This window comes from Ursus americanus, chromosome 24 (assembly GCF_024610735.1).
Source record: "Ursus americanus isolate L20-20 chromosome 24, mUrsAme1.1.p, whole genome shotgun sequence".
In the NCBI taxonomy this organism is placed as follows: Eukaryota; Metazoa; Chordata; class Mammalia; order Carnivora; family Ursidae; genus Ursus; species Ursus americanus.
Window position 1 is genome coordinate 28,236,014 of NC_142150.1, and position 23,941 is coordinate 28,259,954.

At 40.2% G+C, this 23,941-nt stretch overlaps 1 protein-coding gene across 1 annotated transcript in view; it reads left to right on the top strand.

The window, feature by feature from the left end:
• Positions 1-23,941, top strand: part of HSD17B12 (hydroxysteroid 17-beta dehydrogenase 12) — a 158,089-nt gene that overhangs the window by 90,377 nt on the left and 43,771 nt on the right. Inside the window, exons 4-6 of the mRNA XM_045808781.2 lie at positions 6,642-6,749; positions 22,077-22,141; positions 22,986-23,030. Of these exons, the coding sequence (XP_045664737.1) occupies positions 6,642-6,749; positions 22,077-22,141; positions 22,986-23,030 (218 nt within the window). The remainder of the gene's footprint in view (positions 1-6,641; positions 6,750-22,076; positions 22,142-22,985; positions 23,031-23,941) is intronic.

The window sequence follows — 23,941 nt, forward strand, 5'->3', positions numbered from 1 at the left end:
AAATGGACCATTATTTGTGTAGCATCTCTGATACTTATAATTAAATGGGTCTTTAAAAATGGAGTCAGATGAATTATTCCCTTCTAGGGCACAATCACCGTTTCTCCATAGCTACACAAGGGAGGCTTTCTCTGTGGGGAGATATCTCGCCCTGAGGGGTAGGGGAGGAGGGAGATGGTAAGGACTGGGGTCAAAAAAGGAAAATAGTGAAAGGAGGGAAGTAGAGAGAATTTAGTTAGGGGACATTTTGTTCTTTGTTTTCCCCTTAAAATTAGAGAAAGTACAAAAGACTCATTGTGTTTTTTACATCTCTAAATACTCAAACATTTTATGTGAAAACAGAGGGGTTTTTAAAAAACATGCAATACATTTTTATGGTTCTAAATTGCATTTAATGAGTTTAGAGTTTAGAAGCTAAAATTGGTAGGTGTTGAATATAGTACTATTTCCCCAAGAGTCTCTCCTCTCCCCTAATTATCTTTTTCAGGACTGGGGATAGGGAGAGTGGTCCGTGACTAAAATATCTTCAACCTTCATCTCCTGTGCCCTGAGTCAAGCATCTAGAGTACTTTATTCATGAGACTGGATGGTTTCCTACAACTCTAAAATGTTTCTGCCTCTGTGAGAATGATAGTCGAACCCATGCAGGACAAATGGAGAGACTGAGTTGTTTCTCAATTTATCTTAATGCTTTAAAATGCCTAATAGTAAGCACTTTATGTTGTTATGCCTCATAATGGACATCTCTTACCAGCACATAGTTTTATTTCTGTGGGGAAGAGTTTAAGAAGTTACTGAGAAGATGATTTTAATAAATCGGCTGTGTCAACCTCGATGTATTCACTCACTCAGCAGACATTTGAGTGACCTCTGCTATGTGCCAGGCATTGTGCTGGGTGCTGGATATACAAAGATGACAGAGAATGATCTGTGTTTGTTAAGAAATAGACTGTTTGCATAATATATTATGGTGTTTACTAAGGTTATATAGAAGGTCTCTGGGAACATAGCCGAGAGAGTAAGTAAGTAGTTTTTCCTTGGAGGAAATGGGAATCCTGAAAAGACAGTCCACAGGACTAGTGACATAACTTGAATCTTAAATGATGAAATTTGTAATATAGAAAGAATGGGGAAGGGAGGACTGTAATAAGAATTTCCTAATGGATAGTACCTGAAACTTAGGGTAAATACAGATTATTTATTTGGAGCAGATGTAGGGACAAAGGAGAATTAATATATTATTTTTGGTTTTATTAATGGAAAAATTATAAATAATACATGAGTCTATGGAGATTAGATCTCTCTTCTGACATTCCCAGACCCTCTTTTCCCAGGCACCCAGAGGAAAAATGAGGAGTCTTTCTAAGACCTATACAATTATTCTTAGGGAAAGACTGTTAAATTTAAGAGATGTCAATTTGTTGAGCAAAAGAAAAATAATGATGGTCCGACCTAGAAGTATGTTAAACATAAGGCTATTCTGAATATTCACGACCTTTCTAGGCATGAACCTAAAAATGTGTTAGTTTTAATATTGAGAGTTGTTAGCAGCATCTTGAGACTACTTATAAGTACAGTTTCTTCTCTGCCCTTTCCAGACTTGACCTTGAACTAATTTACAATCCACTGAGTAAAAATCAGCCATGTGACTACAGGAGCAGGCCACCCATGCTTGGAAGTGGTGGAATGGCTTGAAGCTGTGAGGATATTCAGTATTAAATAGCTCTATAGTTATAAATAATACTTCTTTCTTTTATTCTACCATTGTATTTGGGTAGCTTTCAGTGGACTAGTAGATAAAAAGGGAATAATGGTATCATCCCAGCTATTTCGTAGCCTCATTCCCCGCAAGCCAGAGCTGATTTTCTGTCTCCATTTCTGGTGAGTTGACTGCCTTGAACTGCTCATACCACTCATCAGCTTTTTGCTTCTTGGTCTTCACCACTAGGCTGAGAAACAGTGGGCGAAGACCATCTCAGAATCACTTCAATCTGCAAAAAGGGAGGAGGGCATGATTGTATTTGGCCACAATTATAAGGAGCAGGATGCCAGCCTATCCAATTTCAAATACCAAGTGGTTTGACAGTAGGAATAATCAACAGCGTTGAGTATCTTTGCATAACGGTGTGTAATATTCTAATAATGGCATTGTTTAGTTCTTTAATTTCTTTAAGAATTTACAACCACAAGATTTTACTGTGAAACATTGAGTAAATGGGGAGCCGGGAGGGAATGCCACCTTGTCATCCTTCATAAATTTAATTGAAATGTTTAATGTAACCCCAGTGAAAACAGACTAAACAAGTAAGGATAACCAATAAACTTTTGAAAGAATAATAATGAAGGAGCATTACACCACTAGAAATATTAAAACTTGTCTTAAAGCTAGAATAATTATAAGTAGGGCATTATGAAAGAACAGAAAATAGGATAGTGAATAGACCATAATTTTTGAATCAGAAGCTAGCAGGTACATTCTGTCCACTGGCTTTATACTCCCACCTTGATCAGTCATTGGATGTGGACGTTATGGGAGAGGCATGGATCTTGGTCCAGGCAGCTCTCTGAAGCCAAGGCAATCCCCGAAAGGACTGATAACCTGAACGCTGTCTGCTGATGATCCTCTGGAAGCTGGGGCAACCAGAATTTCCTTGAAGGGACATTTGAGGGGCTATGTCTTTCCATTGGAACACCCAAGTTCACTTGTTTGTGTATCTTTATTCTACACTTACAGTATATTGGTTTTAACTTACTTATAGCTGTCATCCCTTGCGCCTTTGTGGTGGGCAAGGATCCAAGTACTCAAAAGTAACCTGTCCGAAGGTTTTGATGAAGTTCTTACTCTTCCCCAGCAGTTGGTGATTGCTGAGTGGTGTGAACGGGTAGTCTTATGAAGAGCCTGTGTTTAGGGAGGTGGTGAAGGTGGAAATGAAGACTGTATTATGGGTATATGGTACCCACTTCTGTTTCAGGTACTTTACTGCATCCTTAAATTAGAGGATATCCGTTCATCTGCGTTGGCTGCAGGGTCAGATGAGGGTTGGTTATGGGAAAGGGGAAGATGCCTAGGTTTATTTCCTCAGTTCCCTAAGGAAGCCAAGTACCTCCCTCCTCTGCTTTTTGGAACACTCATTAAAATTCTCTCCTGACTGCCTCTCCTGACTGCCTGGACCGAGAGAGAAAAGTATGTCCTGTCCTATTCTTATGTACATGCTGCTGTCTTTGTCTCACACAACTTGGTGATGGTAATGGGGGCAGTTCATGGAATCCTCAAAGCCCATCTATGGGCCAGGTCAAGAGCATGCATATCTCATAATTCTGGGAAAGGAAATGTGAGGGGAGTTTTCTGGACTCTCTGGGGGAAATTTTCCTCACTCTATAAAAGGGAAATATAAAGGATGTCCCATTTCTGCCACTGCACGTTGCCGTCTGTATGGGATACTTGGAGGGGCATTGGCCCCCGTGAAATCAAGAGGGGAGCCAGACTAAGGGAATAAGAGAGGAGGGAGGAAAGACCCTGGATCCTTTGTGATATTGTTGAACAACTGAACAAAATAGACCCAAGCTGTTGTCTTCACAAAGCTTAATTCTGTTGGAGGCGGACAACAAACACACACGTGTTATTGAGGCACATAGTGTATTAGAGGGTGGCTGAGTGCCATGGAATGAAATAAAGCAGGGAGGGGGGATAGGGGGTGCTGGTGGAGGAGTGCTTGCAGTTTTTTAAAAGTAGTCAAGGAAGGCTTCCCTGAAGAGGTAACATTTGCCTAAAGACCCAAGAGAAACAAGGGATGCAGAGGAGCATTCCAGGCAGAGGGAACAGTTAGTGAAGCCCTGAATGTGTTTGGGGGACGTTCTGAGTTTAGAGAACTGCTCAGGGGGCACCTGGGTGGCTCAGTTGTTAAGCATCAGACTCTTGATTTAGGCTCAGGTCAAGATCTCAGGGTCCTGGAATCAAGCCCTGTGACTGGCTCTGCATTCAGCATGGAGTCTGCTTGTCCCTCTCCCTCTGCTCCTCCTCCCCACCCCCATCACGTGCACGCATGCTCTCTCTCTCTCTGTCTGAGAGAATTGCTCAGGGCCTGTGTGGCTAGAGCCAGGGACAGTGGGGGACAGTGGGGAGAGTCGGGAGGTGGAGGTCAGTTCAGAGCGATATTAGTCCATTGCCACAGACTGTGACTCTTACCGCAAGCCAGATGGAGCTCTGGAAGCGTGTGAGGGGGTGGAGGACGCGGTCAGACAGCCCTGCACTGCCGAAGCAGCAGCTCACGATGGAGGCAGTGGAGACGAGGTAGAACAGCAGTGCTAACTGGACTAGGATGTGACTCAGGGTCATCCAGGTACAAGTTCAAATTGGGATTTATCTTGAAAAGCTTGCATCAGAAGCCATTTTGCTTATCCTAATGTGAGTACAAAGAAAAGCTTACTGGAGGGTTCTTATTAAATAAAATGACATTCTTTCCAAAAGGGTCTCTGAATATGTTTAGCAGACTATCTATACAAGACTCTACATTGTAAGTACATTCCCCAAATCCTGTGAGATTTAAAAGAGTAAATTTGATTCAGGAGTTGCAAGGTGGCTTTTATTACTAGAGAGAATTTTCTTACATGTCAGTATATAGCACTTGTGTGGAAACATATTTTGTTTTTCTCAAAATAAATAGATAAATTTATCTCATTTCATTCCTGAACGAAGTTTTACATTTAATAAAGGGTACCCTTCAGCCTTTTGATTTGAGTCTTTTTTTCTTGTGAATCTGTGGCTCTAATAAGGGCAGTGTTCTCTATTTACTGGTGGTAAATCCTGGGAAGCATTTATAATACGACCTGTTGGATGAGCTTTTGTGAAGTGACAGCTCGGTCTGTGGCTCTCCATTACATGAATACATACAATAACTATTTATCCTGGAATAGTAAGTGTGCCTTTAACACCAAATATGGCTTTTTTTTTTTTTTTAAGATTTTATTTATTTATCTGAGAGAGTGAGCGAGAGAGAGAAGGAGCAGAGGGAACAGCTGAGGGAGGGGGAGAAGCAGCCCCCCCCTCTGAGCGGAGAATACCATACGGGACTCAATCCCTGGATGCCGAGATCATGATCTGAGCCAAAGGCAGACGCTTAACTGACCGAGCTACCCAGGTGGCCCCAACACCAGATACGGTATTTTCTAGGTCACATAGTCTCCTCTCCAGTTTATTCATGGATTCCTACCTCAGGTCAGTACTCTTCACTGAGACTAAGCAACAGATCTCTTGTGAGCCTGCTCTTCAGTTGTAGGCAGAACTTTTAAATCCAGAACAGTAATGTCCTCTGTGGATTAACGGTGCAGATTCTGTGATGCGCCAACATCGACTTCAAATGAAGAAAAATTTATTTTTTGGAAGCAGGATTTTTAAATTAGTTCTTTTGAATTTTATCAATTTCCAAAGAGTAAACATTCTTAGCCACCTGAACTACACTAAGGAAAGTGAGAGCGGGGTTAGTGAAGGAGAGAGGAGACTTAACATTTATGCAGTGCCCTCTGTATACCACCAGATACCACTAGAGCCTCCAATCATAGGTTGGGTAGCATTACTTTCATTTTCAGGAGAGGATGCTGAGGCTCATGGAGAATATGTGACTTGCTCAAAGTCATTCAGCAAGTAGGTATGAAATTAAAATTGGTACCCGTGTCTGGGGGACCTCACAGTCCATGCCTTCTCAAATGGGCTCATGAGGGAGGGCGAAAGTACACATTCTACATTACTTCAGTAAGTCTGGTTTCCCCAGAGTCCCATTTCTCAACGTGTGATTTCCCTTAGCTCTGTGTGTACTTCAGTCCTCCTGAGCACAGAGCACCGAGGTCTGTCTTCTGTCACTTTGTGGCTCTGTGACTGTGCATTTTGTGTGGCTTTTTTTAATGTGGTTAACTATTAACCAAGGCCCTAAATTCCACGACGGTCGTATTCATTTTCTTTCTGTTTTAATAAGATGGACTTTATATATCACACTTTAAAACATTTTGCAATGTAAAGACTTCTGTCTGAAATTATGAAGCATCAGTTTGCAATTAAAATCACAAAACCATGGGGCGCCTGGGTGGCTCAGTCATTAAGCGTCTGCCTTTGGCTCAGGGCCTGATCCCAGGGTCATGGGATGGAGCCCCGCATCAGGCTCCTCCTCTGGGAGCCTGCTTCTTCCTTTCCCACTCCCCCTGCTTGTGTTCTCTCTCTTTCTCTCTCTTCTACATCTTCTTCATCTCGCTGGCTGTCTCTCTCTCTCTGTCAAATAAATAAATAATTAAAATCTTCTTTAAAAATCACAAGACCAGTGATATTTAAAGAATATATAACATTATGATACGAATCATGTTTATTATTTGTACCTAAGGGTCAAAAAAGGTCATTATTGATCTATAGAAGGGGAACTGATTAAGGAACAGTCAGCCAGCTCTGTAACAACATTGGAGTTTTTATTGCAGAATTATTGTGTTGACTCTGTGTCACCTCTTAGATGGTTTCATGATTGCTTGACATGGTTCTGGTCTAAATTTCACATCAAATTGGGACGGGGAAAGAGTTTGGAAAGGTAATGTCATCAAATGCTTTAATCTTAATTGCCATGTTATAATTTTCCTTCTCTCTGTGTGTGTTTTTTTCCTAGGAGAAAAATTCAAAGTGGAAACAAGGACCATTGCTGTTGACTTTGCATCAGAAGATATTTATGATAAAATTAAAACAAGCTTGGCAGATCTTAAAATTGGTGTTTTAGGTTCGTATCTTTGCCACATTTATAGATTTGTCTTGCACTTTTTATTTGACTTTTACTATGACTATGTTTTCTTTTTGGATCTTAGGTATTCATTTGGTAAAATGAGTAGTGAGAAGAAAATTGTCTTTTTAATGCAATTAATTGTTAGATGACATTATATACATTTGGATCTTTGTTTTTAGTTAAAATTTAATTACTGTTTTTACAATTTTGGTTATTTTCTCTGCCTGCTTTATTTTCCATCTCTCATTCTCTTTTGTATGTATGTACGTATTTTTAAAAATTTATTTGAGACATAGAGGAAGAGCGCATGCGTGCGTGTGCACATGTTAACTGGGAAAGGGGCAGAGGGAGAGGGAGAGAATCTCAGGCAGACTCCCTGCAGATCTCAGAGCACAATGCAGGGCTTGATCCTGGGACCCTGAGATCATGACCTGAGCCGAAATCAAGGGCCAGCTGCTTAACCGACTGAGCCACCCAGGTGCCCCTCTTTTGTGTGTGTTTAGATACAGTTATAGCATAATAATTCTTTAAGGTGGGTAATGCTGACCCTCTTTGACAGTTGAGGAAATGAAGGCTAAGGGAAGTATTTCTCAGCCTTCTGTTTATTACTACCCTCCTCTTACCCAAGGAAGCTTTTTAGACATTATTTTCCCCTAATCTTCCTTCTTATGAAATTTTAACACCACAGGTACACTGTATGTCTTATTTATGTACTATATGTATCTCTGTGCTTCAACAGGCAAAGCATAAGATCTCACACTGCCCACCCTTGAACCAGTTTTTGTTCTTTTGGGAGTGAGATCATCCCAGCTGAGAACACGTGGCTGAGAGACTTGCCTAAGGTTGCATGAAGACCGAGCGATACAACTGGGGATTCTGTTTGTTTTTCCCGAGTCTACTACTCCCTTTTGTTATACCTCAGCTGCCTTGCTCTCATTACGAAAAACCATTGCTTTTACTGAGGTAGGGCAAGTGTTGGAAATTATTATGGAAAAGTGGGCTTTGGAAAGCTACCCACCGTTTTTCAAGTCCTTTCCAGAAAGAAGCAGAGTATCTAGTTCAGAAAAACATTGCTTCTTCACTAAATCTCTTTATCCCACTGGCTAAATTGGTGTTAACTTGGCAATTTGCCATCATTTTCTTTTGGGGGTTATCAAGGGAGGGAAAAAAAAAGAGAAAATACTTAAACGTTTCCTAACATTTCTTTAGTCAAGACCACCTCCCTTCCTCATACTATAAAAGAATGGTCTTTTATATAATTCCTGCATAAGGCAATAAAAGAAAAGAGTTAAACATACATAGCCTATCTAGTGCCCTTAGACCTGCAGTTCCCTCTGGCTTTGACATGCTATCTGCTTCAGCTCCTTCCTGGTCCATTTCCCTACCCACATCGCTACTGTCCCACTTCTGGGAGAGCCCATGGCAAAAGGTGAATGGAGACACAGGTCTGATTTTTGCCTTTGTGTCTACATCTTCTTCTCTAAATACATATATTGCCTGGACTCTTTTACAAGTTCCGATTCCTTAGCCTAGTTCTGGAAAACCCAGAACACCACTAACATCTATAAAGTTCTTGACTTCCTAATCATTAGCCGCTGTAACTTACTAGTAAGGATAGATACTGCCATAGTCTGTCCTCACCCCTTTCAAACTAGTCATGTGTGGACTGGGGGACAAAGGCTGGCTTAGGCACGGAGGTAGATTGAGATTCCCTAATGAGAAGAGACTTACCTTGAACTTGTAATCTTGGAGAATAATTTTCTTTCAGAAATAGTTCATGATTGTTTTAAGCTTCACATAACTCTTAACTTCTTTTCACTGGGTAGCTTTGAAACTGTTGATACTCTGGGACTATGACATTGAAGATGGAAAATGTCAGGCATCATTTTCCCACAGGGCTAGAGGATTATAAAAGGCACTCTTCAGCTGTTCTTTCCCGACTTAGCATATAGAAGGTTTACAGTGTGAGTTTAGGCACAAAGAGAGATCTGTTAAGGATGAGAGTACAGGGCAAATCGTTCCCAAGCACCTTTTCTCTACTTCTAGAATCCTAGGACATGTATCAACACATCAGTGCTGCATTTAGACATGAAGACTGGTATTTTCCAGGCCTCATATGATAATGGAACCATTGTTTTTGTAGTCTAGTTCCTTAGTAAATTGCAACCTGTGAGTTAGCAGTTTGTACCCTCTTTACCCATTCATTCATTCATTCATTCATTCGTCAAAGAACTAGAGACACAGAAATGAACAAGAAAGTGCCTGACCTCACATAGTATAATGTCTAATAGGAAAGACTTTTGAGAAGAGCAGGGCAGGGTGTAATAAGAGTGTAAAGGGAAGAGGGAGTTGATATAGGGGAAGTGATGGTGACTTGGCCTAGCCAGTGAGGTAGGAGAAAGGAGGATTCCAGAAATATTTAGGAAGTAAATGAAGCTGAACTTGGCAAGAGATTGCAAGTGGGATGAAGGAGAAGAGAGAAGTCATGGACGACTTTGAGGTTTCTGGATTGAGAACCTAGTCAATGAGGCCATTTACTAAAATGGGAACTCCTGGAGGAATCTCTTTTGGAATGAGGATCATTTAAGTTTGGGGTTTCTCCAGAATGTCCAGGTGGAGTTGATAAGTTGATAGTTGGGTATATGTATCTAGGTTTTATTTCATATTATTTTTTTAAACGTAGGGGTCTCTCTCTCTCTCTTTTTAAGTTTATTTATTCTTTTTAGTGGGGCTGTGTGGGGCTCAAACTCATGACCCTAAGGTCAAGAGTCACATGCTCTACCAACTGAGCCAGCCAGGTGCCCTGGATCTAGGTTTTAGTAGAGCTTTTAATAGGAGAAAAAGTTTGGAGATTAGTTGTCTATATGTAGTAATCTCATCGAAGCATCGAGACTAGAGGTCATCCAAGGGGAATATAGAGAATGTAAGGAGAAAACTGAGGACAGAGCTCTTTTAGTTCCCTGCCTTGTCATCAAAGGCTGCCTGGAAAATATAGCATGAAGGAGGGATAGTTTTTTGCACAATTTCAACACTGTCTGATAGAAATATAGAAATATAACATGAGCCACGTGTGTAATTTTAACTTCTAGTAGCCACGTTTTTCAAAAGTAAATAATAACAGATAATTTTAATAATGTATTTTATTTTAACCCACTGTATCCAAAGTATCACTTTAGCATGTAATCCACATAAAAAATTATTTTATTTTTTTTTAATTTGCATTATGGAGGTTCCAGAAGGAGAAGCATATAAAAATTTATTAAAATATCTTGCATTCTTTTTCTCATCTAAGTCTTCTAATCTAGCGTGTATGGTAAGTTTATAGCATATCTCAGTTCAGATTAGCCACATTTTAAGCGTTCAGTAGCCATATGTGCCCAGTGAGGGACATGTTCGCTCTAGTTCCTGTTGGCTGTCTTCTCATCCTCAGTTTGTGTGGGAGAGCCATAATTTCTACATTTGTCTTATGCTTTAACATGGTTTTCAGCCAGGAGCAGTTTTGCATTGCCTGGTAATGTCCAGAGACATTTCTAGCTGTCACTAATTGAGGGAGGAGATGGCGGAAGTTGTGTTGGCCCTGCGTGGGTGAGGATCAGGGACGATGCCAAGCACCCTACAGTGCATGGGGCAGCCCCCACAGCAAAGACCCCGCCTGAAATCTCAGCAGTGCTGGGGTCGAGAGACCTTGCCTTAATGCTTTACTGTAATCACACTGTTCTGATTGAATACTGATTGACACGTACACACACACAACTTTGTTTTAAATTTCTATTTGGTGACAAATCAATAATAAAAATACTTGTAACTAATATTTGCATGATCCTTTCAAGTCTATAGCACCATTTTCACATACATTACCTTATTAACTGGCTATATGCTTCGTCTTCTTCCTACTCTACCACAACTGTCTCCTTAATCATAAAGTGTACATAATTATTTTTTTAAAGATTTTATTTATTTATTAGAGAGAGAGAGAGCACATGTGCAAGCGAGCACAAGCAAGGGGAGCAGCAGGCTGAGGGAGATGCAGGCTCCCCACTGAACAAGGAGCCCGATGTACGACTCGATCCCAGGATCCTGGGATCATGACCTGAGCCAAAGGCAGACGCTTAACTGACCGAGCCACCCGCGTGTCCCAAAGTGTACATAATTATTGACAGTTATTGGCAGATATACTTATATTGCATTGTAATTTTAATTTGTCAAGGTTTTTGAGGGAACTATTAAAACACCTTAAATGTAAACATAAAACACCTTTATGAGCTACATGTTATCACCAGGTCATATTTCGACTCTAATCTCTAGTGTGGATATGACACTGTAGAGCTTGTTTGGGAGGGCCGTCTTAGTGTCTTTTTCTTATAATTCCCTGGGTATGTAGCTCCTTCACCTTCTCTCTCCTCCTCAGCCAGATCCCACATACCTCCATCTCTGTCCTGTAAGGGGGAAATAATCTTATTTGTTCTCTTTCCTCCTCTGCTTAATGTCAGTCGCACCTTTCTAACATTTCCTAAAGTAATAAGCATGTAGATCGATTTCTAGTAAGACCTTGCAATCTATATGAAGGCATAGGAAGGAATTTTTTCTACTGAGTATTAATGAAACCGGTAATGATAAAAGGAAAAATAAGTCACCAGGCTGTTTCTTTGACTAGCCTTAACCACCAAAGTATATAGTCAGTGCTTAATAAAGAAAATTAGTATTGTCAGAATTACAAAGGAAAATGCTAAAGCCCTTTGTCATGAAAGAAACATCAAGTTTTCAGTAAGATAAGTGGGGAGAAAATGGCTATGAATTGTCTGAATTTATACAGAAAGGTCACAGTAACTTGATAAGACTATAAATGCTTAAGGTGGAGAAGTGGGATTCTTAACTGTTATGTAAAATAAGTAAGCATCTGCTGTCTTCTTTCAGGCAAATGCCAAGAAACACAGATTTGAGCAAGCTTAAAAAACTTGAACTATTTAGAGAAAATGACATCAATACTGCTTTGAATAAGCAAACAATCGGTTAACAAAATGCGATTGCTATAATGCTTACTTACTTGATTCCTCAGGAGAGATTCTCAGGCACGCTCCAGATGGGTTTGGAGGACTTTGCACAATACATTGCAGAAGGCGTAGTTTACCAAGGCCGAAAGAGTAGCCTTGGATTTGAAGTATGCCACAAATAATGCTTTTTCAAATTCCCCTACTATGACTTTTTTAACCTTTAAAAAGTGACATTATTTATTCTAGAAGAAAAATAAAAAGGTCCTCTTGGGAAAAAATAGTTATTTAGTTTGTGATTCATTAAAAAAATCAATCATTGCTTTATTCAAGCTCTTAATGCATCCCAGACCGAGAATTTCCCTATGCCAAAGGCTGTCAGGGTCTTCTCCACGCATACTGTCGTGCTTTGTGTAAGTTGCAGAATCAAGAGAATTGGTTGGTACAGGCTGATGTGATGCTGTGTTGGCTTAGTGTATTCACGACTGTGTGTTGTCCATTGACTTTTTCACGTCTGTATGCAGTGCCATGATTTTATTAAGAGGCATCATTTTTTAAAAAGATTTTATTTATTTATTTGAGAGAGAGAAGCAGGTAGAGAGCACGAGCGGGGCATGGGGGGAAGGGCAGAGGACGAGGGACAAGCCAACTCGCTGCTGGGCAGGGACCCCCCTACATGGGGCTCCGTCCCAAGGACCCCGGGTTCATGACCTGAGCCGAAGGCAGACGTTTAACCGACTGAGCCACCCAGGTGCCCCAAGAGGCATCATTTTAATAGTATAGTATTAATAATAGTAAAGATATAGTATAGACAATAACAATAGTATAGATAATAAAATAGTATAGATCCAACATTGTATGGATAATAAAAGTCAATTAATTGCAAAAAATTAGTGATTGCAAAAGCTGGACTAGAACTCACTATCCTCTTTCTTCCTGAGCCCTTTGTAAGGGAATACTTGCTCTACTTATATATTTGATAGATTATTTTTTTATTACTGTCCTTCCTTTCTCTTTGGCTAAATGCAAACATACATTTTTGTTACCCTTGCTCATGCAACCTATGGATTATAGGAAATACTTGGAAGGTATATGTATTCCATTTTTCTCCCCTAAAACCTGTATTTTCCAGAATGTTCTAGGATGGAGAATAGTCAAGTGTTGAGAATATATATCCTAAAATACGGTTTGAGCAGAGATGCATAGTTAAGATCAGTCTACTCTATCTCTGTTTATACTTAAGTCCTTAAAGCTTCTTAACAGAAGGCCCAAGAATAGTATTAGCTACTTGGGGAAAGGGCCTGTTAGCTTCCAAATGGCAAACTCCTAGGTTATTTGGGTTGGAATCCAGAGATGGCTTCCTTGTGGTTCAGTCCCCAGCGTATCAAAGGAAGAGATATAGGTGTAGGCTGAGGAGAGAGAGCCAAGGGGGTGCAGGAACTGGGCTGAGGAAAACTCTTCTGGGATCTCCAGGAAGGAAGGGACTTGTTAGGGGTTGTGCAGCTTTCCTGTCCCAGCTGAGTAAGGAAGTTACAAGTAGAAGAGTCTTGTTTCTTCAGAGGGCTTAGAAATTTATAAAGCTACTTACTACCTTCTTGCTCTCCTCAGGAACTTTACTAATTAGAAATTAGCTTGAAGGGGCCCCTGGGTGGCTCGGTCCGTTGAGCATCTGACTCTTGATTTCGGCTCAGGTCATGATCCTCAGGTTGTGAGATCAAGCCCCAGAGCCTGCTTAAGATTCTCTCCCTTTCTCTCTGCCCCACACCCCCCACTCCCGGCTCCCACAGACATGCTTTCTCTCTCTCTCTCTCTCAAAAAAAAAAAAAAAAAAAAAAAAAAATTAAGTTCACTTTTAAAATGTCTCTGAAGCGGGCTCCTGGGTGTTTCAGTCAGTTAAGTGTCGGGCCTTCGACTCAGGTCATGATCCCAGGGTCCTGGGACTGAGCCCTGTATTGGGCACCCTTCTCAGCAGGGAAACGGCTTCTCCCTCTCCCTCTGATCCTCCCCCCTGCTCGTGCTCTCACTCCCTCTCTCTCTCTCAAATGAATGGATAAAAAAATCTTAAAAAAAAAAAAGATAAAATGTCTCGGAAAGGGCCGGTGATATCTTCATTTACATCTTATTGGGATTAGTACATTCAGTTTATTACTGGTTTACTTCTTGCTGAATCAGTCACATGGAGGAAATGGCTATTGTAGTTAGTGAAAGTCATGGAAAATTCATTTTGAAATGGAAAAGGAGAGACTTGAAGAGGAAACCGTAGTGGTAGGTTGGTGATCAGTGGGGTGCAGAGAAAGGGCGAAAGAATAGAAGGACAAAATAAAGTTAGTTGAGAGAGCACCAAAGATAAATGTCATGTGTTTGGAAACACTACCCACCTCTCCCCCTGCTACCCTACCCCTGTAGCTCAGGTATAAAATGGCTCGGGCTCAAGGAAGGCCAGAGGCTGTTAGCTGAGGTCTACAGGAAAGGCTTGCAGGAGTGTGCTGGGATGGTAGTTTGCAGAGAGGGTGGAGCTTCCCTGTTTTCCAAGATATGGTTGTTGTGCCTTCTAGGGGTTTAACACACTTCCAAAACATCCCTTTTGTAATGCAATCAAATTTTGTCCCTAACCACCCAGAGTTAGGATGGACTCAGCGGGTTCAAGGGCACAGTCCCCAGCAAGAGTGCCCCTACTTCAGACACCTACTGCAACTTCAGCAGTCTCCAGGCCACCTGCACTTATGATCTGCTGGCTTCAAATTTGGGGGTTCTCATGACCACTTCAGGTTTGATAATATGCTAGAACATCTTCTAGAACTTAAGAAAGCACTATACTCACAATTATAGTTTAATTACGTGGGGTAGGAATTAACACTAGCCAAATAAAGAGACCCAGAGGGCAAGTTCTGAGAGGATTTCGAACTCTGTGCGTTGGTGTGGAGTTAGGATGCATCACTCTCTCTGCACATTGATGTTCACCAACCAAGAAGCTCAGTGTCCAGAGCTTTCTTTGGGGTTTCATTATATAAGCATGATCATTGAATCACTGGCTCTGTGACTGAACTTAGTTTCCAGTCCCCCTCCCTTTACGCAGGTTGGGCTGGCTCAAAGCCTTAAACTTTTAGTCACACAGTAGGTCTTTTGGGTGACCAAGCCCCATCCTTTTTTTTTGTGTGTGTGTGTTCTATGTTCATTGTTTGCATATAACACCCAGTGCTCCATGCAATATGTGCCCTCCTTAATACCCATCACTGGCGAGCCCAAGTCCCCCACCCCCCTCCCCTCTGAAACCCTCAGTTTGTTTCCCAGAGTCCATAGTCTCTCGTGGTTCATTCCCCCTTCTGTTTACCCCCTTCATTCTTCCCTTCCTTCTCCTTCCGATCTCCCTGCTATTCCTTATGTTCCACAAATGAGTGAAACCATATAATCATTGTCTTTCTCTGACCAAGCCCCATCCTGATTCATCTCGTTAGCATAAACTCAGGAGTGATCCAAAGGCCCACCATGAATAACGAAGAAACTCCTGTCATCCTGGAAATCGCAAGGGTTTAGAACCTCTACCCCAGGAATCCAAGACAAATATTTCATTATAGGGCACCTTTCCTCTCCTATTTGTTGATTGATTTATGTACCAGTTCATTCAACAAGTAAAATTCCAGAGATACAGCAGTAAATAAAGCTGATACTATTTCTGCTTTCATGGAAGACGGCTCCTGAAGAAGCATTTGGGAATGTGTTGCACATACTGAAAGATTGTGTTGCTGAGGAAGTGGAGAGTGTCAGAGATGGTTTCTGAGAAAGTAACATTTAAGTTGAGACCTTAAGGCTGATCAGCCCTGGAAGAAGAGATTCGGGAAGGGATCCCAGGGAGAAGAAAAGCCCAGAGGCGAATGTGCTTGGCACCTTGGAGGAACTGATGGAAGACCTGTAAATCTAGAACACAGACCACAAAGGGGACAGTGGCCAGAGTCAGGAAATTGAGTGGGGCCAGATCACGAAAAGGCTTAGAAAATCAGGTTAATAGGTGTGGGCTTAATGGAAGGACAGTGTAGACATTGTAGAGTGTAAGCAGTAAACTGACTTCATACTAGAATTTTAGATTATTCTCACTTCCGAGTAGAAGAGGGCAAGAATTAATAAAAGGAGACCAGTGAGCTTCTTCTAGCAATGAAACATAAGATGATGGTGGTGACTTTAGGATGTGGGCAGTGGGAATGGTTAGAAGTAGATTGACTGCAGAGATGTTTAGGAAATAGAAACAGGCCCCACGTCTATTGAGGGAGGGTCCTCATCAGAGGTTTTGTCTGGTAGAAGGAGTGATCACTAACAGTAGCAGTTGTTTGGTTTTTCTGGTCATTATTGCCATCATCCTCAAGTGCTTTTATATGTCAGGCACCGCGCTAATGAATCTCATACAATCCCCAACAGTACCATAAGTAGGCATTCCTGTTTTCGTCCCCATTTTAAGGACAAGACACAGACTTAAGGAGGTTAAAAACTTTGTCCAGGATTATACAAGTAGTAATTAGCAACTTGCAGGTTCTGACTTGAACAACTGTGTGCTGTTTGCCAAAGACCAGAAACCCTGGATCGGGAGCAAATTCTGTAAAGAAAATGATGATTTCACTTTGGGATATGTTAAACTTGAGAGAGCTGTGAGAAATCCAAGTGGAGGTTCAAGTAGGCCTTTGGATCTCTGGTGTCTGTGCCCTCCTTCGAGACTGAAGCCAAGTGTCACCAATCATGGCAAGTGGAATAGATACATGGTTTGTTTGTTTTTTTAATACTAGGAGACTCATCAGGAACATTGTGAGACTAAGCATAGTGTCTTATAGTTCCATTAGATGTGTTGGATGAAACTGGATTTCTTTTTTTTTTTTTAAGGATTTTATTTATTTATTTATTTGACAGAGATAGAGACAGCCAGCGAGAGAGGGAACACAAGTAGAGGGAGTGGGAGAGGAAGAAGCAGGCTCCCAGTGGAGGAGCCTGATGTGGGACTCGATCCCATAACGCCGGGATCACGCCCTGAGCCCAAGGCAGACGCTTAACCGCTGTGCCACCCAGGCGCCCCTGAAACTGGATTTCTAAAGTGAGAACAAGACTTAGAATTCAAATGTATCTCCTTTCACTCGAAAACCACTAATGGTATTAATTAAAGCAGAATCTTTAACTTAAAACTGGGTAATTAGCTGTGATCTCAGAAATGTAAACAGAACTGTAATTCAAGAAATTGACGAATGTCCGTCCCATTTGCTAAGAATTAACTGCCAACCTCGCGTCATCCTTCTTTCCTCCTCTCTTCCGAGTTTATGGATGGCAGATCTTACTTACCTAGGTTTGTAATGAGGATCACATAGCAATTTATCATGAAACCGTGGAAACGAAATGTGTTGTGTTGCTTCTGACTCAGTCTTAACTTTTCCATTTCTGATTAAAGGCGCTGCAAATTTAAAGCCTTGTAAACTCTCTTTTATTTAGAAATTGCTACTCACAAGTGTATGAAAACTGTAAAGTTTGCAAAATGTTTTACATGGTGTTCCAAATATCATCTGTCGGAGTATGAACATGTGCTAGCTACAGCAATATGTTAAGTAAGGCAAAGAAGGAATTTTCTTTGCCTCACTTTGCAAACTCTCTGTAGACTTGTCAGGCTAGATCTACTTGAAAGAGAGGAGAGAGGAACAACTGGGATACCCTTAATCAGCACGAGCAGGGACTCTGGCTAACTGTGGCCCAGAGTGGTCTTTCTGTCTCTGCTCTGTGCCGCTGCTCACATCCGATGAAAGAGGGGACCTTGCCTGTCCTGCTGCATCCCAGCACCTAGAACAGTGTCGGCTACAGGGCAGTCAGTAACCACCTGTTGAAGAAATGACCACACAAAAATAACAACTCTTTTTTCCTCCACTTATTAATGTACTGATAGGTTCTGGGCCTTGGGTTAAGGATTTGATACATAGCATCTCAATTTCTTAAATTATTAGCCCTATTTTGTATATGAGGACATTGAGAAAACTGAGGCTCATTATGGTGAAATCACTTGCCTCTTGTAGGAGCTGGTCATAGAAGAGCCAGGACTGAAACCCAGGGTCTGTTGGACCCTGAGATCCAGACCCTATTAGCTCAAAAGCTTAAGACAGGACTTTTGGCATACACACTATTCCTGAAGTCTACAGTTTAAAAATTCGGTTTGTTTTGAAATATAATGAAGTGGCAGCATTTTTTTCCTAATCCATTTTATTAATGAACTGTAATAGGTTTTCCATTTCTCTAGTCTTTAATTTGAATGTTGGAACTGGGTTTGTGTATATCACTATAAATGTGACTGAAATTACCTTAACATTTGTACTTTGATATGATGAGTGGAAAATTGGGAGTACTTTACATTACTTGACTATATTGGGAAGCCCAGCCATTAGGTGATGTACTCTTTTAATTTCTTAAGCCTCTGATTAATCTGGAAAAAGCTGGTTGAAGGTGTTCTGTGTGTGTTTGTTGCCTGTATCAGTTATTACTGTGTTTGTTCAAGTGGATTTTTATTTTCTAGTAATTTATTGTTTGCCCCTCCCTCCTGCCCAACCCAAACACCAAATAACTGATTTTCTGTTATCTCAAAAGCAGCTCGTTTTGGTAAAGGGTTCTAAAGAAGTCAAGTAAGGTCAGAAACAGCAGCAAGTGAATTTAGAAGAAACAGAAATCTTGTGTATGTTCCTTTTAAGTAGGAGATGTGGAAATGATTTTTAGCAGTAGCATGATACAGAATATTTATGTAACATTTCAGAATTACTTTGGATTTTGAGTCTTTAGTATACAATACTTTATCAGTATCCGTGTTTTCAGAAGTTCCGCATGGGGGGTGTGGGGGGCACTGCTGAGCTCAGTGCACTTGACAGTTCTTCCCAGCAAGGATCTGCTCTGTTAGGATTGTTCCTTTGCCTGCCACCTCCTTTTCTTCCCACTTATCTTGTCCTTGTTCTTGGTCTGTCGTGACCTCTGCTCTCTGTCTCCTTCATCTCTTCTGTTGAACTCTTCTTATCTTAGAACTCTCATGAGAAACTGATGGGAAAGATTTTATATCTGTTCATGATCCTGTGGTGATTGTTGAAGTCCTGGTTGGAATTCTGAGATTACATGGACATCCTTTGTTTTTGGAAAGACTCAGTGTCTTTCACATGAGTGAAAGGTTTTTGCGGGTCACTGAATAAAAAATTTTAAATCTGCCTCTGGTGTCTTACTTGAAGAATTAAAAAAAAAAAAAAAAACAACCAAACCCTCACTACTAAATAGATATTTAATGCCAATTTAAATGGCTGCCATTTAGAAGGGATTTCCAACCATCTGAATGATGTTGGAACAACTTGTGGCATTATTTGGTTTGGTGAATTCTACAATGAATCCTGTAATATATAAAGATGGCATTGCATGCACCCATTCTTAATGAGATTACATTTTAATGGAAATATTTCCATCCTTCACTCCTACCCAAAGCCTGTTTTCTTCCTTTTCCAGTTCCCTGAAAGCTTTCCACCTGCCGTTTGGTTATTGCTGCCACCTCATGTCTCAAAATAAAATTGCAGTGGGATTGCTGTTCTCAAAAGATTTGCACTAGCGTGCAGTTTGTGAAGATAGCTGTTTGAGAGCAACAGTTGTTTTTCTCTGCACTCTGAAGTGATGGCCAACCATGGAGTGATTCTAAGTAGTGTATACTTCACAAGCAAAAGGTGCAACTAACAAAACAGGAAGGGATTTAAGAGTCCTAAGCCCTAGCATAGGACAGATTGCCCATGTGACCTTGGCGTGCACGCACTTTCCCCCTCATAAAACTGAACTTAATGCTCTGAAAGATCTTTTTTTTTTTTTTTTTCTGTGTGTGGTTTTGGTTATAATAACATAGCCCTTATACGTGATTCTATTTATTTCTTTGGGCTAAAGTTCTCGGTGTTGAACGTGTTTTCCTTTAGAACTATGTTAAATAGATGTTCACATTTTCATTGTGCAAGTTGGTAGTTTTGAGAGCTCTCCTTTGCTCAATTAGAAACAGATCTGAAGATTGTGTATTGTTAGTGCAGCCTTAATCAGAGTGACATTTCCCCTGCTTGCTTTGTTTTTTGTGGGCTTTCTTAGCCCAACTTTGTACTTGCAGTGCATGTTAAGATTACAAAGTCAAGTGTGCTGCTTATAGAGTTCCCAGATTTAAAAAAAAAAAACAAATCTGGATTTTAAAAGATTTATAATTACACAATTCCGTTTTCTTCAGCATTTTGAAATACAGCATTAATATTTCCATTGGCTAGAAAGAAATCTGAAGACAAAATTTTCTCGATCCAGGAGAGGGAAGGCAGATGGGGTTGGCTGTGGATGATGGAATTTTTCTTCAGTCCTGAAGAATATTACAATTTGGCAAAACCTTTCCTTGAGGATTCTGCTATTTTAATCTGACTTTGTAACAAATATTTATTTGTAGCATTTTAACAGATACTTTAGTTATTTCTCTTAGTCACACTGTGAGATGTTATTCCTTTATAATTCTATTGATGGGTAAAGCAAAGTCAAGGGAACATAATGCCTCACCTTTAACTAATTTAGCCTTAACTGCTAAAAGGTCTTTTATAGAATCCACTTCTTGAACCTCTGTTGCGTAGATAACCTGTTGAATAAATTAAAAATGGATTTGGACCTGCAGTTATCAGTTATGTTTAGATATAATCCCTGTTCAGAGGGGCATGAATCGTTATTCAGTACAGTTTGCTTTGCCACTGTCCTTTGTTTCCAGATTTTCAGATAAGTTTCAAGTGATGTTGTTCAGTCCATCGTGACCAAGTTGTGCAAGTAAAATCCTGAGACTCACAGCCTCAAGTGACTGGCTTACTGCTAAATATAAAATGCTTATTGAGTTATTTCAAACTACTAATTTTGTTAGTCTATTGAAAAAGTTAGTGTTACTATTGTCAGGTTTATTTAGCACAGCTCCTTCTAAGTTTTGCAGACTGATCATAATTTCATTATTTTTTTGCTACTGAAACCTTTATTTGCTAATACTTTAGTTTTGTTAAACATTGCTACCAGATTTCTGTTTATTATCCAATTATTACTGATTTTTTTTCCCCCCGAACTGAGTACTGGGTGAAGGCATACGGTAGCTTTAATATAGTGGTAAAGAGCCTAGCCTCTGAAATCAAATTTCCAGAGGTGAAGTCCCAGCCTTACTTTGCCCTATGACCTTTGGCAAGTTATTTAACTGCAGTGAACTTTGGTTTCCTACTCTGTGGAGGGAGATTATAATAGCAACTACCTAATAGGATTGTTACGGTGAGTAAAGGTAGATAGAGAAGATTATCCATTTCTTTATTAGTTAAAATAAATTCCAAGATATTTTATGTATTTTCTTGATTCCTGCAAATGTTCCTTATTTTGGGTTTGTCTTTCTGGAGTTAGGGAAAACTGTAGGGTATCTGAGTATTAATCTTATGTCTAATTGTATATAAATATTTTCTTGGTTTCTCGATTTTCTTATAGTTCCAACCTTAGGTGAGGTAACTGAGGAGGGAAGATACGGAAAGACTAAAACATGACGTTTCAGGGTTTATGATCTGTAGGGATGGGTGGTTCATTGGAGACATTTAGTCTGACCCACTCTCTTGGCCTCCACGAGGAAGCCTTCCCCCACTTCCTCGATGAGGTCAGACTCCAGGAATAGGCCCCGTGGCACTCTGTATTTTGTGAAGAAATAATTGTTTGATTCTTTTTCTTCAGTGCCTTTCTCTTCCTACAACATAGTATATTCCATGATGCCAGAAACTGCTTTTTCTTCCTGGTGTTTCTAGTTCCTAGTGCGTGTCTTGTACACAGGTGTATGGCAGATATTTGTTGAATGATTAAACAAGCTCTCATGTTAGGAAGACACTGAGATGCATCTCAGATAGACTTATCCCAAGTCACACGCTTTCTGTTTCTAGCAGAACTCGGGTTTCTAGTCCCCTACACTATAGTAGTCTCCGCTCTTTCTACTACATTATGAAAATGTTAGTTCAGAGAGAAGATAAACAGTATCTACAGGTAACAATTACAGAGGCAGAATGTACACACACTCCAAGGGGCTATGGAAATTAAAGTGAATAAAAAGTCCCTTTGTCAGGGGTTGGCTGGTAGCTACCGGAAGGGCGTAATGAAGGAGAAGACATTTGAACTAGATAGATCTTGGGTGGAAAGGTGTGGGAAAGATCACCCCAGCCATAAACAGTATTTCATGTCTCTGTATGTGTCATTTTAGTCTTGATATTATTAATCTCATTATTGCAGTAAATCTGTAAAATAAAGTATATATCAGCCAGCTAATGATCTTGTCTTATTTCAGTGAACAATGTGGGAATGTCATATGAGTATCCTGAATACTTTTTGGACGTTCCTGACTTGGACAACGTAAGTCTTTTTTTGTATAGTACGGTAACAAAAAGAATGCATGCGAGTGTTGGCCAGGCAGTGTGGTGTAATGGTGCGCACCGTGAGCACTGGAGTCCTGCTGCCCGAGGCTCACGCTCTGGCTCTTCTGCCTGTTCGCTGAGTTACCCTGGCGATGAGCCCAACCATGCTTCGTGTCCGTTCCCACGTCCATAAACTAGGCAACTTCATAGGGATGTTAGAAGGACTGAATGAGAAAACGTTTGTAACCTCATTAGTATAGTGCCCGGTTCAATAATAACTCATCGTATTTTTCTTATTTCTATTTTTATTATATCAAAATAGCTTTGCTTTAAGTATCGGGATTCTAAACATGGATTTAGAAATCATAAATATGTTAATATATAGCAATATGGTTGATTCAAGTAAACCTACCAAAATGAAAGTTATATTCTTGAGGCATGCAGAATTCTTTAATAAAAATTAGAAAAGCATATCATTCAAGGAATATGTGAATTTTAAAAAAACTTGAGAATCTCAGATTCAATAATTTCTCCTTTCGATATGAGCAGAAGGAAAATAGCATATTTATTTTAGATTTAGTGTCTTTTGCTTCCAGATTTTCCTTAATACATCTACCTTGAATTTTGCATATTAGCATGAACTATTGCTTTTGGTAGAAAAGTACTATAACACTGAGAGTAAAAAAAAATTTGCCTCTCTACTCTGACTCCTGTCATTTTCCAGTTCTCTACTCTATCTGGGGAAACATTCAGTGGTTCGCTAGATCACCTGCATATATATATCTAATGTGGTTACTTCCATGATGATATGTCTATAAAATTACCAATATTTTCTTTTGCAGACCATCAGGAAACTGATAAATATTAATGTTCTTTCTGTTTGTAAGGTAAGCAGTTTCTTTATAAATACATCAGCCTTTTTTGGTTCGTTCTGTTTAAAAACATGTGATCAGTGTGTTCACTTCAGCCAGCTCCTGTTTCCATGTAAGTATGCGTTCTAGATGAAGGCGGTCTATTTCCTTCTGTCTTCAGGAAGTAGAAAGAGCCGAAGACCAAACAAGTGTGTAATCTTGCTTTTCTACAACTGCACCTATGCAAACAGTGTGGCAGGCCCTGGGACCACACAAGCTAACTTAGGCTGAAGATGGATTTTTACAAAGTTTTCTTCTACACACAGTTCTTCACTGACAAATTATTTCCATCTCGTATCCCCTGTGACCATGTAAGTGGGTGAATTAACTGTTGTGGTAAAGCATTGTGTGGTAGTATGGGGCTATAAAGTAATGAGAGTGATTTTTATTAGGCACACATAAACATTATTCTGGTTTTTAGTTGGTAGGCATGTTACTTGTATGTGCCAACAACAGACGCCACGGCTAATAACGTGCTCAAAGGAAGAACAGGTTACTACCTATGTGAGCATCTGAGCACCACTTGTCCTTGTGTGTTAGCAGTCCCTAAAAGTCAGATACCGTACCTTGATTATACATCCTAGCCTAGCGGAAAATATTGCCTGAGGCAGAATTTCCATAGGCAACATCACATACTTCAAATCTGAACATACAGTAGTCCCCCTTATTCACAGGGGGTGTGTTCTGAGACTTCCACCAGATGCCGGGAACCACAGATACTACCAAGCCCTGTATTTACTATGGTTTTTCCTATACCTGTGATAGAGCTTAATTTATAAATTAGGCTCCGTAAGAGATTAACAGTAATAATGAAATAGAATAATTATAACAATATACTGTAATAAAAATTATGTGAATGTGGTCTCTCTCTCTCAAAATATCTGATT